Source organism: Gossypium hirsutum, chromosome A02 (genome assembly GCF_007990345.1).
Source record: "Gossypium hirsutum isolate 1008001.06 chromosome A02, Gossypium_hirsutum_v2.1, whole genome shotgun sequence".
NCBI classification, from domain to species: Eukaryota; Viridiplantae; Streptophyta; class Magnoliopsida; order Malvales; family Malvaceae; genus Gossypium; species Gossypium hirsutum.
Genome location: NC_053425.1, coordinates 100,103,648 through 100,122,546, shown reverse-complemented (window position 1 = coordinate 100,122,546; position 18,899 = coordinate 100,103,648). Strand labels below are relative to the sequence as shown.

At 28.9% G+C, this 18,899-nt stretch overlaps 2 protein-coding genes across 3 annotated transcripts; both read right to left on the bottom strand.

Annotated features, from left to right (window-relative positions):
- Positions 1–8,626: 8,626 nt before the first annotated feature.
- Positions 8,627–11,700, bottom strand: LOC121210251 (probable WRKY transcription factor 13). The gene is made up of 3 exons (XM_041082325.1): positions 10,818–11,700; positions 10,517–10,735; positions 8,627–8,898 (listed from the first exon to the last, which is right to left on the bottom strand). The coding sequence occupies exons 1-3, from the start codon at positions 11,072–11,074 to the stop codon at positions 8,727–8,729; spliced, it is 648 nt and encodes a 215-aa protein (XP_040938259.1). The 5' UTR covers positions 11,075–11,700; the 3' UTR covers positions 8,627–8,726.
- Positions 11,701–16,456: 4,756 nt separating this feature from the next.
- Positions 16,457–17,666, bottom strand: LOC121210229 (uncharacterized). 2 transcript variants are annotated; one of them, XR_005905366.1, is made up of 3 exons: positions 17,178–17,662; positions 16,830–17,039; positions 16,457–16,706 (listed from the first exon to the last, which is right to left on the bottom strand). XR_005905366.1 is itself a non-coding variant. In XM_041082324.1 (3 exons), the coding sequence occupies exons 1-3, from the start codon at positions 17,264–17,266 to the stop codon at positions 16,675–16,677; spliced, it is 318 nt and encodes a 105-aa protein (XP_040938258.1). In that variant the 5' UTR covers positions 17,267–17,666; the 3' UTR covers positions 16,457–16,674. The 2 variants fall into 2 exon arrangements, 1 of the variants encoding a protein (XP_040938258.1); XM_041082324.1 differs by having other exon boundaries at positions 16,830–17,026; positions 17,178–17,666.
- Positions 17,667–18,899: the final 1,233 nt, after the last annotated feature.

The following is an 18,899-nucleotide window of genomic DNA, read 5'->3' as shown; positions in this document are numbered from 1 at the left end:
TGATTTCTATTAAAAAATTCAATTTATATAATTCACTATCTGTATATCTATGAATTTATAAAACCTTTCACGCATTTACTTATTGAGATTTTTATGTGGAGATAAATATTTTTAATAGAATTTATTGGTTTAATTTTGATTTTGATTAAGATATATGATTATTACGGAATGTGAGTAAAAGTACTTGTCATGAACTTTGAGATATTCACCCTGTCTATGATAATTTCATATCATTGTAAAATTTGAGATGAAATTATGTCATAAGAGGTGGAGATTAAAAAATGTTTATATTTAAACTTTTATAGCTATAAAGTTATTTTAATTTGACATTATAATATTTTGTATTTTGTTGTGGTATGATATATAAAATATATATTATCTAACCACAACGATTTATTAGTGACATGAATTTATTATTTGTTACGTTTAATATATGTTTTATTTATACCTATTCATTTTGTTTTTATATGAATAAATAAAAATTTATTTAAAATAAATTAAACATCCATAAAGGTTATATAATAAAATGATTATATGCTCCTAAAGAGCTAACATTGCATCAAATTGTAAAAAGCTCTTTAAGAGCCTATATTTGAGCTCCGTTGTGATGCAAAATTTTATAAAATATAATATTGCTTTTCAGATTAAGAAGATATATGTTGAATAAAACCTTCTTGTGTTTTATACTAAAACCATATATATAAATAACATGAGATACTCGTGTATTTATATTATATATATTCCCCGAAGGAATACATTACATTATGATTGAAATATCTAATGTGCTCCTGTAGTAGCAATATTGTGAAAATGACTTTAACAGTATTTTCGAATGATCTCATACATTCTAGTGGTTAAGCAAAATAATAAGTTACTAATGAAAAACTATGAAATTCTTCCTACTAGTTTTGCTTCATTTCCTGAAGTGAATGTAGCAGTACATAACAATTATGAAAAATGAAAATATAGAGATCATCATTGTTGTTGCAATTGAGGACGTGATTGGAGACTAATCGTGACAACATGAATAGATAGATTTTGATTTGAAATCCACACATGTTTTGCGATAGTGATTATAAAATAAAAAATCAATGGAGGCGTTTAGAAGTCTATCTTACTAGAGTTATAGCATTCCTTGAAGTGAATGCAAATATAAAGAAAATAAAAGATATAATCATAAACCACTAAAAGTGGGAACATAGTAATAAATAAGAGAACAATAAGAGTTCTTAAGATAACTCTTCAAAGGGTAAAGATAACTTATGTTATCAATGTGATATGATTATTGGCCACATCTGTGGCATATGTCCAAATATTTTGTTTTTGTTAATATTCTTTGAAGAAGGATATAAGAATGTAATAATGAATTCTATCATTATAAATAGAAAATATTTATCTTATTTGGTACTAAAACAAACAAATATTATTCCAATATTTGATAGTACAAAATTAGTTGAAAGCTCCAGAAGAGCTAATATATTAATATCTAAAAAGCACAAAATTTGTTATTCCCTGAAGCGAATATCACATATAATTATTTGGAAATTATATTTAATGACTTGGTGACATTATAGACTTCATATTGATTTAGACATTTCCAGTAGTAAATGTCACAATAGTACTTATATGTGGATACAAATTAAAATGAATGATAATAAAATTATCAATTTGTTACAAATTATTACAATTGAAACACATGTTAAAGTAAACCAGAAGTTTACTAATAGAAATGTGTTTACTACTTGGCGTGACCAGTTAGATCATCTTGGATCGTATATGATGGGAAAATTAATTGAGAATTCATATAGACATCCATTAAAGAACCAGAAGATTCTTTAATTTGAAGAATTCTTATTTGTTGCTTGTTCTCAATAAAAATTGGTTCTTAGAAACTCACTAGCTAAAGTTGATATTTAATGTATTGCATTTCTGAAATAAATATGGGCACATTCATCCACAATGTGGATAGTTTTGATATTATATGATTTTGGTAGATACATCTACAAAATAATCACATACGTTATCAACTCGCAACCTGTCGTTTGCGATATTGCTTATTTAAATGATTAATTTTAGATTATGCAACTAAAACAATTCATCTTGCTAATGTTGGTGAGTTTACGTCCCAAGTTTTCAATGATTATTGCATGTCAATTGGGATAAAAGTTGAACATCGTCTAGCTCATGTTCACACACAAAATAATTTAGCTGAATTATTTATCAAATGCCTCCAACTAATAGCTAAATCATTACTTATGAGAACAAAACTTTCTATTTCAGCATGAGATTGTATTTGTACGCATCAAGCCAATAAATTATAAATACTCCTCATTACAATTGATTTTTGGTCAAGAGCCAAATATTTCCCATCTGACAATTTTTTGGATGTGCAGTATATGTTCCAACTGCTCCACCACAACACACAAAGATGGGTCATTATAAGAGATTGGAAATCTATATATATGTGAGTTCTTTATAATATTTTTGAGCTATTAATTCGATATTTAGTTATGACAAGAGTTGTCAGTTTTCCCAACATTAGGGGAAGAGAATAAAAAGCTAGATTAATAAAGTACTTGAAATGAATTATCAATGTCTAAGATCATTGTACAAAGCAATGTGAACCAGAAGTTCAACAGATAATTCATATTACAAATCAACTGCCAGATTCATTAAATCTCACATACTAGCTGAAAATGCTCCAATACGAATTGATGTCCTAATAGGGCAAATTGTTAATGCAAAAGAAAGTAATTCATGCATGAAGTGTGAAAGACCGGTCGATTTTAAAGATAAAAATCCTCGTAAAAGTAAAGGAGCAAACATTTAAGATGGTCATATAATGGAGGCAGGGGTTCCTGAAGAGACCTATGACATAACTAATTATAAAACTCAAGAAGAGATTCAGGCACCTAAAAGTGAAAATAGAAATGATGAAAGTAAAGAGATCTCGATAAGTTATGTCAATACGAGAAAAAGATGGAACCGAAAAAAAAAGTAGTTGTCGACAACAATTTTGCTTATAATATTGCTATTAAAATAATAAAAGAAGATGAGGATCTTAAGCCTAAATCTACTAAGGAATGTAAAAATAGAAAATATTAGCCAAAATGGAAAGATGCAATTCAAGCAGAATTGAGTTCACTTTCTAAACGTGAAGTTTTTAGACCTGTAGTCCAAACACCTAAAGATGTAAAAGCCGGTAGGATATAAATGGGTATTTGTATGAAAATAAAATGAAATTGATGAAATCGTAAGATAAAAAGCTCGCCTTGTAGCACAAGGTTTTTCGCAAAGACCCGACGTTGATTATGAAGAGACATATTCTTCTGTGGTGGATGCAATCACTTTTAAATATCTTATTAGTCCGATAGTACATGAAAAACTTGACATGCATCTAATGGATGTTGTTACACCCTATTTATATGGTACACTTAATAGTGAAATTTATATGAAAATCCCTATAGGATTTAAAATCCCAAAAAGGTATAAAGTTTCTTGATAAAATTGCTCGATCAAATTAGAGAAAAGTTTATGTGAAATAAAACAATCTAGACGTATGTGGTACAATCGTCTTAGTGAATACTTGTTAAAAGAAGGTTACAAAAATGATCCAATTTGTCCATGTGTCTTTATAAAAAAGTTTGGATTAGATTTTATGATAGTTGTTGTTTATGTTAATGATCTAATATTATTGAAACTCCCGAAAAGCTTCAAAGTATAATAAATTATTTAAAGAAAGAATTTGTAATAGAAGATTTTGAAAAAACAAAGTTTTATATTGGCTTACAAATCGAGAATTTAAAAGATGAAAATCATTGTCATTAATCAACTTATTTAGAAAAGATATTATAGAAAATTTACATGGATAATGCAACCAATTAAGTACTCCGATGGTTGTACGATCGTTAGATGTGAATAAAGATCAATTTTGTCCTTGCGAGAATGATGAAGAGTTTCTTGGTCTTGAAGTACCATATCTAAGTGTCATAAGGGCATTGATGTATCTTGGAAACAACATAAGACCTAACATAGTTTTCACTGTAAACTTGTTAGCAAGATTTAGTTCTTCTCCAACATGTAGACATTAGAATGGAACTAAATATATATTTAGATATTTCAGAGGGACTATTGATATGAGGTTATTTTATTCAAATGACTCAAAATCTCTATTAGTTGGCTATGCTGATGTTGGGTACTTATCAGATCCACATAAAGGTTGATCTCAAATAGGATATTTATGTACATGTGGGGGTAATGCCATATCATGACATTCGAGAAAGCAAACATTAACTGATACTTCTTCAAATCATGTAGAAATAATTGCAATGCATAAGGCAAGTCGAGAGTGTGTTTGGCGAAGGTCATTGACCCAACATATCCAGAAGATATGTAATTTGCCTTTATAGGAAAAGATGTCAACTATCTTATATGAAAATAATGCAACATATATAGCTCAATTGAAGGGTGGTTACATCAAAGGTGATAGAATGAAACATATTTCACCAAAATTATTCTTCACCCATGATCTTGAGAAAAGAGGTGATATAAATGTTCAACAAATTCGTTCTAGTGATAATTTAACATATCTTTTTACTAAGGCATTGCCAACTTCAACATTTGAAAGACTACCACACAAGATTGGAATGCGTCAACTCAAAGATGTAACGTAATGTTGCCATTAGGGGGAGTCTAAAACAAGTTATACTATTTTCCTTTAACCAATGTTTGTCCCATTGGGTTTTCCTGGTAAAGGTATTCAATGAGGCAACTTGTAATAGAAGATTGTGTACTTTTTTTTCCTTTGTTATGTTTTTATCCCACAGGATTTTTCTTAATAAGGTTTTAATGAGGCACATTATCTACCAATGGACATCCAAGGGGGAGTATTATGAATATCTTATTAAGTATATGTCCATCATGATCAAGATAAAGTTTTGATGTACTTTAAATTCTAATAGTTATTAGAATTAGATCTCTACTTCTTTTATACTTCTTATGCCTATAAATAGAGACTCTGATGAAGCATTGTAATCATCCCTTTGATTAATAAAGCACATTCTCTGATATTGCTTTCATATTTTCTTTGTTCTTTATTCTCTCAATCTTTCTTTATTTTATAAAAATTTTAAAATTTTTTACCTTTAAATTTTTTAATTAATAACTGTAAATTAAATTAAAATGATTTTTAAATATTTAATTATCACAACTTCTATTAAATAAAGGATATTCTAGCCAATTCATTTACATAGATTATAGACAAATTTTTTGTTTCCTTAAGAGTGTGTTTGGTTGAGGAATTTGCATGAGAGATATCATTTGTATCAAAGTTTTCAAAATTCTAAAAATGAATCTATTTGTTTAGGTAAATATATTAGAGAACTTAAAAAAATTTTGATAATTTCAAGAGGAAATTTTAAGAGCTTAAATTCCTTTGTCAGGTCCCACCTAAATAGATTTTTTTTTCAAAGTTTCTCCTAATTTTATTTGATTTAGTACACATGGTTCCACTATAAGATAAAAATTTAAACTACAAAATTTGTTTTTATTTAATTATAATATATTTTTTGAAATTTTATTTTATTAAAATCATTTATAAATTTTTACAAATATAAAAATATCCATATTTAATATTTTTATATTATTTATTTTTAATATAATTACTTTTATAATATTTTTTAATTTAGAAAATTCCTTTAACTTAATCTTTTTCTAAATCAATTATTTATCCTAGCATTTTGAATTTATGAATTCTAAAATATTAGTATTTTAAAATATAAAAAATTTTAAAAAATTTCATCCAAACACACTTTAAAAAAAATTCTTATGTAATCTCTAAAAAAAAAATGAACCATGTTTTTATAGGACAAATATTTGATACATTAATAATACACTTTTTTAACTTTACAAGTAGAATTATAAATTTAGTACGTGTTTTAATTTTTTTTATATATATTTCATTTATTTTACTATTCTCTATATATATACTTCTCATCAACCTAATCTTTACCTAACAATTTAAAAAATATTTTTCTTATTTTATATTAGGAGTAATTATAGATAAAGTAATAGTGTTAATTGATTGGATAAGAATCATAAGGTCACGGTTTACAAAATTTTATTCTAAACGTGGGTCCAAAGATTGAGTCAACCCAAAAGCTTGATTTTTTTATTTATAATATTTATATATTTTAAATTTGAATTTGAATAAAAAATAGGTTTCCCTAAAAAAATAAAAAATAATTAAGTCTTTATTTTTTTTACTCAATTAAGTACTTGAACTTTTAAAATGCATCAAAGAGGCTCTTAAACTTTAAAAATAAAATAAAATAAACCTCACTTTTTTTTCTCACTCAATTTGATACATAAAAAAATACTTTGATCGTTAACTTTAACTGCTCCTAATTTTTTTCAGTTAAATCCACCTCGTGTCACAACCACGGCATGACATGTGGTAAAAAAAATTATAAAAATCAATAAGAGTTATAAAATTTATTAAATTTTAATAAAATATTTAAAATTTATTAAATTTTAAAAGAAAAATAGAATAATTATAAAAATAGTAAAAATATAAAAAATGGTAAATTTTATAAAAATCAATGACAGTTAAAGTTAACAACCCCTATTTTTTTCAATTAAAGCCATCACGTGTTGAAACACAACGTGACATGTGGTTAAAAATTATCATAACAAAAGAAGCATTTTATAATTTTTATATTTTTTTATGAATTTTATATTTCTTTACATTTTTTATAATTTTCTTGCCACTTTATATTATAAAAATTTCTATATTTTTGTATATTTTATATTTTTTTACAAATTTTATGATTTTTATAACTTTTCCTAATTATTTCTTAATTTTTAATATTTTTATTAAAATTTAATAATATTTAGATTTTGAAATGTGATGGTTTTAACTGAAAAAAATTAAGGGCAGTTAACTTTAACAATCAACTGTTAGAGTTATCGGTTAAAGGACTTTTTGATACATTTTGACAGTTCAAGTACCCAATTGAGTGTAAAAAAAGGGGCTAAATTGCTTTCTTTGAAAAATTTTGAGAGTCTTTTTTATACATTTTGAAAATTTAAGTATTTAGTTGAGTGAAAAAAAAAACCTTAAATTTTTTTTTTTAATTTGGGAGCATTTTACACCTAAAAAACATTTTTATTAGTAAAACATGGTTTTGTGGTGCGTTGGAACGGAAGAAAATTGAAATATTAAACCTATTGATCAATTTTCTCTAATCAGATTTATTCAGTAACATGTAGGGGATAGGTTTGTTTTGTTGATACAAGAGATGATAGAGAATTTTATTAATTGATTAGTTAAGATTTATATATATATATTTTTAATTTCGTAATTTAGTAATTTGGATTGCAAAATTTTCATCCTCGCCATTGTGTTTTTTTTTTATCAAACAAAACCCAACATTTATTTATATGGTTTGTTGTTTGGGATTTAGAAGATAAAGTATGGATTAAAAAGAATTATTTACCCAAATCATAGCCCATTGGACTATTCTTATTTGAGAAAACCCTATTCTAGCTTTAGAATCATTTGGAAATAATTGGTCTTAAAATTCCATACAAATTGACCATCAAATTCATGAAATTCCAATGTAAAATTCAACCTTCCAACTTATCCAAATTAACTATATTCATATTCGAATAAAATTTTTGACTCGGTTCAACTTCAAGTTTAATCGAAACTCAAAAGGAAGATAAAAATTGCAAACAAACAAATTGATAGGGAAGAATTATAGAATGTGGAATCAGAAAAAGAGGGTGCTTGCTTATCTTTTCAGTTTACAGAAAGTAGATAATAATGTTATATATTTCTGCAATGGTTCTTCTCATAATTATCACTAAAAGATATATGAAAATAGCAAAGGAATATTTGTACTTTAGATTTATGATTGCATCAATGTTTTTGAGGAGGATATACTTATCATCATATTCATATCACTAGTCTTTTTCTTTCATAATTTGCCTGTAAGAAACTATGAACAATAATGGCAAAAAACAAAAAAGTATTCATTACAGAGCAAGTTTCTTAGTGTCATTTATTCTTGTATTTTCTTTTCTTATATATTTAAAACCAAGTGGGCTCTTAAAGCCCAAATTTTCAATCACTGGATTGATTGATTGATTGATGAAGTTGGATGAAATTTCACCATACACTTCCAATTTTAAAAAATATTACAAACATATATGTACATTATGCTAGATTTTGCTACAACTAGGTAGAGTGGCAATTAATTTATAAGACAAATAAGTTTTGGTTTTTGGCATTGGAAATGAAATTGATATTGTATCAATTCATAAAACATTCTATATTTATTTATTTAGGATTGTGATGGGTGAAATTAAGTCCATTATAGCCTTTTTAATTACAAATTATAAGTTAATATATAATTTAATGATTTTTCAACAAAATTTAATTAAACATAACATAACAAAGAGGTTGAGAGAATGTACATACAAACATTACCCTTTCAATTTTATTCAACAATAATTATTTCATTGATAGTATATCAATATATAAAATCAATGCATTAATATATATATATATATATATAAAGTTTATATTTAATGCATTCACAATATATATCTGAATACTATCATAAACAAAAATTATTCTATCTCATTAACAAAAAGTTTAAAAACAAATATAAAGATAATGTATACAAAATATATATGAAATGTAATTGGTTTAGATGGTGGTGCTAGAAGAAATTGTTAAGGTGAGAGTAAGGGTGCTGAGAGTCCTCGGAATCGTGCGACGGAGAATGAGCGTGCCGCCCTTCATAGGTGGTAATCACCATTCTCGGATCCTCCGCTAGTCGCTCCACTCGTTTCTTTACCCGGCAATTATCTTGCGTACACCGATAGTAGCTCCTGCACTCGATTCCATTCATTTTTTTTTTTAACATATGATTGCAAATAATGTTGTTTATGGGTATGATGAGATTGCAAATAATGTTGTTTATGGGTATGATGAGAATGTGCATAGTGAAAATAACAGTGAAATGCATGCAGCAAATTGGGTAAGAATAGGAGGGCTTGAATGTGAAATAATGAATTTAACAGTGAAAAAGAAAGGGATTTCTAGTGAGCATGTGAAAGGTTGCATGAAGTTGGATATTAATGAAGTTAATCAAGCTATGATAAGTCCTTAAGTTTATTATGATTATTACCAATTTGAGTAAGTAGGGCGTTCCCCTTTCACATATAAGTCAGGTTTTAGGGCCCTACTTCCACCATACTCATTATTTTGTTTAGAAATTAAATCACTTTGTAACTAGGAAACTTTGGTTATACTACAAAGTAAAGTAATTATCAAATAAATACTCAAATTTTGTTTTTAAAAAATAAACCCCCTTGTCATTATTTTCAAAAACTTTATATTTAACACTATTCTTTGATTCCATTCCTAAAAAAACCCTACCTTTATCCTTTATTTTAAAAAAATGTAATTTATATTTAGCCAACTAGATTTATATTTTAGTTATACTAGAATTCCCTAGCAATCCTTGATTATATGGTTTACTCTTTTCCATAACCAAAAAGAAATATATATATAATATAGCCTACATATGCTAACTGGTAACAAATTTAGTAGCTAAAAGAGGTCATTGTTTCCTCTCCCTCATGTCTCATGGTTTTTTTTTTGTCTCTTATGGTGTGGTCTCTTCAACCCCATAATTTTAGAAAATCAAATGATACTCAAAACCCTAAAGTGTACATATTTATATATAGGTGCATAATCATGTAGTACTCTTTTGTTATTCAGAGCTAAAATCATTGCCCTTAGAGTTTCTACTTTGTAAGCAAAGTGTCTAGCTAGGTGGTTCTCTTTTCTTACATAGTGACAAATCAAAAGGTGAAACGCTTACAGTTCATACTAAACTCCTACATTGTTTACCTTAAAATACATATATAAATACATGCATACCAGTTGCCTAGGCACTTTAGCTTATTGTTATGGCATGGAAAAGTGAAACTCTCTATTTAATCAACTAGAATTGTTGTATATAATTTCGTTATGGTAATGGTATTTCCAACTTTGTTATGTAGTGAAGATATTATTCTAGGCTATAGCTTCCCTTTTTTGTGATATGCATTATAAATTTACAAATTGTTTTATAATTTCCCCCTTTTTTTATTGTGATTTTGTATCTTTTCGAAGATAATAATGACTTCTTTTAGGGTTCTATAAGAATTTCGGTATTGTAATTTTCATGATTAAAATCCCCTCCCCCCCGCTCATCAATTTCACATCTCATGCAACAACAGGAGTACTGTAAAGCCCTAGCAGTCATGATTAACCAAAAGCATAATTACATGACAGAGGGAAATAAAATAAAAAAGAGGAAACATAGCATGTGTATATGGGGTACTACTAAGGCCATAGCTAAAAACCTTGATAAAATTTAAATGTAAAAAAAAAACAAAAAAAAAAAACAAAAAGGGAGATATCTTTGTTGAGTGTGAAATGTAATGAATATGAATATACCTGGGATGCTGGGTGTTTTTTACCACTTTCTGGCCGTACTTTCTCCATTTGTAACCATCATCCAGCACATCCACATCACTCATGGTCTTGAAGCAAAACCTAGGTTCCCTTACCTTTCTTCTTCCTTTTATCCTCTTCATTTTAATTGCTGAAACTCCTAGATGATCATCTCCACTACTTTTCTTGGTTCCCAAACACTCGTTTACCTCTCCCCATTCCCTAAAACCATTTCAGAAAACAATAAATAAGAAGCATATTATTTGCATGAATACACAATGATTTAAGAGGGTAATATATTCACCATAGGTTTGGAGTAGAACTGTGCAAGGAAAGGAGTTGGGGTCCTGCAAAATCAGAAGCTGAGTCTTCTTCTCTATGCTTTGGATGAGAGAATAGGGTTTCAGTTAGATTAGCAGGAGGAGGTACAATATTGAAAGCTTTGAGGCAACTAAATGAAGGAGGATATGAAGTGAGGGTTTGAGGGAAAGTAAAGAAACCCATTTGAGGCATCTCTTTTTCCTCAAACAATTCCTGGTTTAGCATGGCTTGCTGTGACATATTCTTGATGAGAAAGGAATTAAGTTAGGTTTTTGGTTTCGTTTACAGAAGTATAGGGAATTTTGGAAGATAGACTAAAAGTAGAAATAGTCTTAGATTTTAACGACTCAAGGAAGGGTCTCTCTCAAACTTGAAACTTCTAGGATTGATAGACAATAAAAATTATATATATACGAAGTTTTATAATTATTATAAAATGCTTTAATGTGACCCAACCACTTTTTTCTTCTTTTTTATCCTTTTAGTTTCTTATTAAAAGAAAAAAAGAGCTATATTTATAAAAGATTTATATTAAAATCAAATAATTAACTTACAATTCATACGTTTTAAGGTTCAAATCATATAATAATATGATTAAGATGAAAATATAATTATAATAATATTTATTATTTTGTAAAAATAAAAATATTTTCATTTTTTCTTAATTAAGTTAATACGGTGTCACTAAAGGTAAATTATGAGAGTTTAGGGCAAACCGTCTGTTTAGAGAGTTTAGTGCAAGACATGTTACTCTTTGACCTCATGCAATTACATGTCTCATTTTGTTAGTGGATTCTTCCTGTTTTAAGAATGTCAACAGTACATGACAAATATTGCTTCATTCTTAGCTGCTTCCCCTTGCTTTAATTGCATGGAATATCCATGCACTCCATTTTCATCAAACTTTGCTACACCTAACTTTATTAAAAAAAGAGAGAGAGAGAGAGAGAGAGTAAAATTCATTGCTAAAAAAACCAGTAATAAGTGAAAAAAATGAAATTATATATTCATTTGTATAATAATTAGTTTAATTGTCTAATTCCTTTTAGCAAAGATGAAAAGAAATTCGGAAAAAAAAATCACAAGAGGGTGGCAATGATGATGAATGGTCTGCAAATCAGAGGTGAAGATATCATGAAATAGTCCCTATTTGACTTTTGCTATTTTCACTTTTTGTATATACTTCTCCTCCAAAACCAAAACCAAAATCAACCCCACCATTTCTCAAATTCCAAGCCCACCTCCATTATATTGTTATCATCATCTCTTCAATATTCAACATAATAATTACACTTGTTTTGCTAAATAAATAATTTTTAATTTCCCATTGCTGTAGTTTTTAAAAATATTCCTTGTGGACCATATACACACCCACTGCTCCCATCATTTTGATTATTGTATACAATTCTATTATTCATCAATTATGTTAATTTAGTACTTTTGATGGTAATTATATTTGTGATAAAATGATGGTTAAAAATCATTAGACATGTTATAGGATTATAAGGTGGTTGTTTTTTTTTTTTGATTAATTGAAATTAAAATTATACATGAGCAAAGGAGCTTATAATGATATGTATATAATTGTATCATGCAACTTATCCTTAAAAAAAAAATTATATCATGAATCAAAAGACAACAATAATTAGATATATGATGTTTCATTTATTTTGTTGCAAATTTGAAGAAATTCAAATATGATTTCTTTTAAAATGAAGATATAATTATGAATCGCAACATATTGCAAAATTTTGATAAATCAAAATATTTGATAAATTGTTTATATATATATATAATTTGCAGTTGAAGCTGGCGTGGAACAAACGTAGTCATGATGTCAAAACGGTACGTTTTAAGGGAATAATTATGAAGCATAATTTGCACTTTGCAATGACCCTTTTTGGGTCCCTTTTCAAAAGAGAAAATTTAAACCAAATGTTTAGATATTAGTGTTGTTTAGTTAGTTTATGAAATTATAACCCCCCTAAAATAAAGTTTATGAAATGGGCCCTAATTTGGGGGAGATAAGGGCTTGGCAATCTCAATTCCCAAACTTCTTTTCATTTTGTCTATCTAACTCATCATTTTTTTTATTTCCTTACTATTTTCACCATATAGAAATAGGGGTGTATAAATTTCGAATTAATTGGTTGAACCGAACTAATTCAGTTAATCTGTCGGTTAACTGATCTAATTCGGTCGGAGGTCGGTTAATGATTTTTTAAAAGTTCGGTTATCGTTAATTTAGTTCAAAATTGGGTAATTAACCGAAATTTCAAAAAACCAATATTATTTATTACCAATTCGGTTAATTTTAATTTGGTTAATTTGATTAAGTGAACATTACCCATTTATTTTTTATATGTTTTATACTTATTTTAACAAAATAAAAATAAAAATTTCAGTTAATTTGGTTGACTGATTGAATTAACCGAAATAGTTCGGTTTGATTAATTTGTATTGAAAAAATTTTGGTTTAGTTAACAATTAAAGGTTTAAAAAGTTTGGTTAATTTAATTCATGCTAATTCGATTTAGTTAATCGATTCAGCACTCCTGTATAGAAGGCTTGGATTAAAGATAAATTTAGGAATTCTGTATTGAAATTCAAGTAAAAGATAGATTTTGTGTTTAAAATGTTTAAATTGAGTAATTAGTATGTTTAGGAGCCAAAAAATTAACTTTCTATTTTCGCCAAAGCTTAAAAAAAAGTTATATTCAACTGTTAACTTTTAAGAGAGAATGTATGCATGATTTAACCAAGTGACAAGAGCTCCTACTTATCCCCATTTTGTGTTTCGTTTGGATTTAAAGTTATGTATATATATATAAAAGAAATTTTGGATTAGATTAAAAATTGGTTGAGATATTAAATTAAAAAGAGAATTAAATTAATTGACTCATTTACCATTAGAAATTGATTGAATGGGATGAATTAAATTAAATCTATATAATGTTGAAAACCTTTTTAAGAAAGAGAGTAAAGAGTGAAGATATGGATTGGATGGGCGGAATTCCATGTTATGATGAATCATCTCTAAGACTAAAATTCCATGGAATGATTACACCACGCTCTCTAACATTTACTCTTCTACCTCAGCTAACTTTCAAATCATACAAAGAGCACCCATTTTAATTTAAACACTTTGCTAAACCTACATTACTTCATATTTATTATTAATAAATTAAAATTTATATAAATATAAGGTTTACTTCCAATCATAACTTTCTAAACTCTTAAATAAAAAATAACAAGTGTCCAAATACATTCAATTTAATTTATCTTCTACATTATTATTATAATAATAATGGCATCAAATAAATTAAGATTCAACCAATTAAATGCAACATAATTTATTTTAAATATAATCGTAATATAAAAAAAAGTATTTTTCTATTAAAAAGATTGAAATTGAATATAATACCACAATTAATTCAATATTTAAGTGATATAGAATAAATTATTTTTTACATCAAAAGATTTGATAATTTAATTTCCATCACAAGTAAATAAAAAGAAAAAGGAGCTACTAAACGACAAACTTAAAAGGAATTAAGCAAGATAATATGCAATAATAACTTACACTAACAAATATTGCATAAAAAATGGCCTAACAATTTAAGATTCAATTTATGTAAAATAATACTAGTTTTATCACTTACCTATCCAACATTCATAAATTTTGCTCACAAAACATTTAGTTCAAATTCTGTTATTATTTTCTTTTTTTAAGTTTGCGATTTAATTCATATATTTTATTTTAGTTAATTTTAATTATTGTATTTTTTAAAATAGTGAATTTTATCCTCGAACTTTTTGAAAATTAAAATTTTAGGTTTGATTCAAAATGGTAGTGGTTAAACTTATTTGATTAATCCTATTAATCTTGAATAATGTGTAAAGTCGTAGATTTAGTCCATGTTCTGATAGCGAATCATTCCAAGTCCTCATACATTTCAATATTTGAAATTTTAATCTTGACACAAATAACAATAGTTAAATCTACTAACTAACTTTTCTGTGAGTAATATGTAAAAGTAGAAAGCTAACATGGTGTTCCATAAAAGTGTCTATGGGCTGGGTCGGGCCCAACCAAAATTTCAGTCTCATTTGCTATGCTCAGGCCTAGCCTAAAAAATGAGTCTAAAATTTTGTCCAACCCTGGCTCAAATAAAACTGCTAAAACCTAGCCCGCCCCGTCCATATTAATTTATATTTTTTAAATATAATACATATAAAATACTAAAAATATTAAAATAAACGTTTCCCAATAAATTTAAAATAAATTTTAAAAATATATATAACACTAAGATAGATGCAACTCAAGAAAATGCCTCTAAAATCTTAACAAAATTAACAATAAAACAAGAGTTATACAATATCCAAACAATAACAACAAAATAGTAGCAACATAATAGTGAATGATAGCAAAATAGCAAAAAAAGAAAAAGAAAAAAGAAAAATAGTAACAAAACAGTAAAAAAACAACAGTTTTTTTTTGCATATTTGGGCCAAGCTCGGGTTAAAAAATTCTTACTGGAGGCTTGACCTATTTTCTAAACGAGCCTTATTTTTTTTCAAGCTCATTTTCTGGGCATGTATTTTCACCAAAATCTTCTCACTTTTTGGGTAGGCCTTTGGGTCGGACCATAGATAGATCTAGTGTTACACGTGATGATAATGTGGTTGTAATATACAATTTTAAAAATAGCAAATTTAAATTAATAAATTTAACAATTTTATTCGTTAAAATTAAAATTTTAAAATTCAGAAAATGTAAATAAAAATCATCACATTAAAATATAATAATTAAAACCATAACTTGCGTACTACATAAACTACTAATAATAGAATTTAACTAAACATTTCATGCCTTTGCCATATACCCATGACTAAGATGTCGACATGGCCTTTCTCTTTCTGTGGGTCTGGGGAGTGGGTTTCTTTTTTTTCCTTTTTTTCTTTTTTAAGTTGAAATTTAAGAAAAGAAAAGAGAAAAAGATGTTGGGTAAGTGGTCGTAGTGGAAATTGAACATTAGTACACAGTAACCATAATGATGAACATTGAACATGTAGCATACTGTCGACTTCCTGAATTTCACGTGACCCAGGTTTAAGCATTAGGCTTTAAAAATAGTAAACGATTTCTGCTGCAACTTTTTTAATGTTTTTCATGTGAGATTTAGCTTACATATGAAATATTTGAAGAGTGATACTTTAGAATTACACAAAGTATATATATTTATATATAATTTTAGAATTATATGACTGCTCCATATAAGAGTGGAAAATACGGGTGGACAAGTTTGGTTAAAGGTAATTTATGTGAATAAGTTTAAGTATTGGGAATTGGGAAAATGATAAATTGTTACAAATATCAAAGGTTGAATTAAGAGTTATGATGATTAACTCGAGCCAACAAACTTATTCTATACACCTGTTTTTATATCTATTAGCTTCGTTAAAATTCACCAAAAGAGTATTCGAAATAAGAATGTTCAAAACACTTAGCATGAAGCAAAGTTATGAGCTGTTCCATTTGTTAAAATCAGAAAACTGTTTTGATCCATATTAGAGTAAAGAGATTAGGGACTGTTAGTTTGTTATCAATCAGTTACTGAGTCTGGTGTATAATTGGTTAGAGTAGTTATTCATTTTCAAATATATAAACATCATATGTGTAATTGATGAAGGCAGATATGAATACTAAGCAAATTTCTAAGTAAATTCAATTTTTGTCAAATTGTTCTTTGGTTTAGTATAGTATTTTACATGGTATTAGTCGCCAACTTCCTAGGGCCTCCTTCTCTCTACTGAATCCATGGCAAATTCCACCGAATCTACTTCCGCTGGTTCTTTTTTTGGTTCTCGTCTGGTCCAATCCCTCGTCACGATACAGTGAAGTTAGATGATGGAAATTATGTGCAGTGACAACAGCATGTAAGGTTGATCATAGAAGGCCATAAATTGCAAGGGTTTCTAGATGGTACGTTACCTATTCCGGCTCGTTTTGTGACCTCTCCAAATGGAACTCTGATTCCAAATCCAGATGCATCTTTCGTCACCCAGCAAGATAAGTTACTTGCATCATGGTTACTTTCTACCGTTAGCACATCGTTACTGTCATATTTTATCTCTGCCAAAACAGCTTGTGATATATGGAGCACTGCTAATCGATTTTTGCTGCTGCGACTGGTGCGAAGCTCTCAAGAATCAAGAATTAAGAAATTAAATGAGCATTAACAGTAAAAGAATACATTGCCAAGATACAAAATATCTGCGCTCTATTGGAGGCGTCTAGATCTATCGTCTCGGAGGCCAAAAAGGTGGAGGTTATTCTCACCGGACTTTCATCAGACTTTGACGCTCTGATAACGCTGGCGTCTTTCTCCTCTGAGCCACTTTTGTTTCAAAATATCGTTGAGGTACCATTGAACACGACGGTGGCCGATCCTACTCATGACGACGGCCGTCCTTCATCTAGTTCTCGTGGGTGTGGCTTTCGGCCACGGGTTCAATGCCAAATTTGCAGTCGCTCCGGTCATCTAGCTCAACGATGCTACTACTGTTATAATCGAGACTACGACGGCCTATCTCCTTCACCCATGGGACGTTTCTCCTTTGATGATGGCCAACATTTTCGAAGTGAAAAGTTTGCTTGGTCTAATGGTGCTCCTAAACAGTTTGGTAGCCCAACGAAACATTCATCGGCGCCATTTTCAGACTCTTAGGGAAGGTGGCCGTCACAGCAATCTTATTTCAATGGTCTGCTGCATGTTTGGGATTATAATCCCTTTAACCCTAATTTTGTGGACGCAGGCCCTAATTATTTCTCTGATGCAGGCCGCATAAGCAGGCCTGGTGGTGGCTCACATCTGCCTGGTCCACATGGCGCTAGCGTACTGCGTGAATTGGGGTACAATTTTAGGCCAGCGTCTGCTACTTATGCCCATTCCTGTGCTCCATCTGTTGGTCTTTCTCATGCGTCACCTGCAGTAGACCGCACTACGGGCCCAATGATCTTGGTGGATTGTCCTCTGGTGGGTTGAAATTTGCTGCGTAGCATGCCACTAATGGTTAGCCTGAACATGGGCCGAACAATAATGGTGGTCAACCTTCTAGTGGGCCGAATATTAATAATGTTGGCCTTGAAAGCTACACATCTTCTTTACCAAATGGTGGGTCCGGTGTTCCGCAGAAGACTAAACCAATGGCACGTGTAATTGATTTTGATTCTTCGCAGTGTATTAGGTTACCTCGTATTACCGGTTTTAATCTGTCCAACTATTTGGCTACTTCCGGATCCAATGCTAATTCCACTAAGTACGGTTCTAATTTTGATGATTCATATGTTCCCCTTCCCGTTGGAAATTCATCATAGTATCGGGATTCAGGGGCTATACACCGTGTTTTTCAGAATACTACTGGTTTGAATGAGTCTACCCCATACTCAAGTAATTCTTCTATTTTAATGGGTAACGGCATTCCCACTAAAATCTCATATATTGGAAATTCTGTCTTGCCCACGAAGAAGAAATTATTATATCTTTCTAATGTCTTATGTGTATCGAGTATCTGAAAGAATCTTTTGTCTGTTTCTCAGTTTGCTCATGACAATAATTTTTTTTCAATTTTATCCGTCTTATTATGTTATTAAGGATGCCCAAACATAGGAAATTTTTCTACGGGACAAGCTCGTGATGGTCTTTATCAATTTTCGGCTGATCTGTCGGTTCTATTTGATATAGTACCTGCTATTCACAACACCAGGGTTTACGATAGTTCTTCAGATAATGATGTTTTTACATTGTGGCATAAAAGACTTGGACATCCTTCTACCTCAACTGTTAAAATTGTTCTTGATAAGTGTCACATTGCTTATAATAGGAAAAATCTAGATAATATTTGTGTTGCCTATCAGAAAAAGAAATCATATAAATTACCCTTTGCTCAATTTACTTCTGAATAATCTCTGATTTGTGGGGACCGACATCTGTTGCTTGTGTGAGTAGTTTGTACTATGTTTCGTTTATTGACATGTGCAGCCGATTTACTTGGATTTATC

Excerpts from the sequence above, each read along its gene's own strand:
- LOC121210229 (XM_041082324.1), bottom strand. The coding sequence starts at position 17,266 with ATGGTACCTCAACGATATTTTGAAACAAAAGTGGCTCAGAGGAGAAAG. Across the intron at positions 17,027-17,177 it reads CAAAGTCTGATGAAAGTCCG|TCGCAGCAGCAAAAATCGAT; the intron begins GTGAGAATAACC and ends GCTTCGCACCAG. Across the intron at positions 16,707-16,829 it reads CACAAAACGAGCCGGAATAG|ACGAGAACCAAAAAAAGAAC; the intron begins GTAACGTACCAT and ends GGATTGGACCAG.
- LOC121210251 (XM_041082325.1), bottom strand. The coding sequence starts at position 11,074 with ATGTCACAGCAAGCCATGCTAAACCAGGAATTGTTTGAGGAAAAAGAG. Across the intron at positions 10,736-10,817 it reads AGTTCTACTCCAAACCTATG|GGAATGGGGAGAGGTAAACG; the intron begins GTGAATATATTA and ends AAATGGTTTTAG. Across the intron at positions 8,899-10,516 it reads AAAAACACCCAGCATCCCAG|GAGCTACTATCGGTGTACGC; the intron begins GTATATTCATAT and ends AATCGAGTGCAG.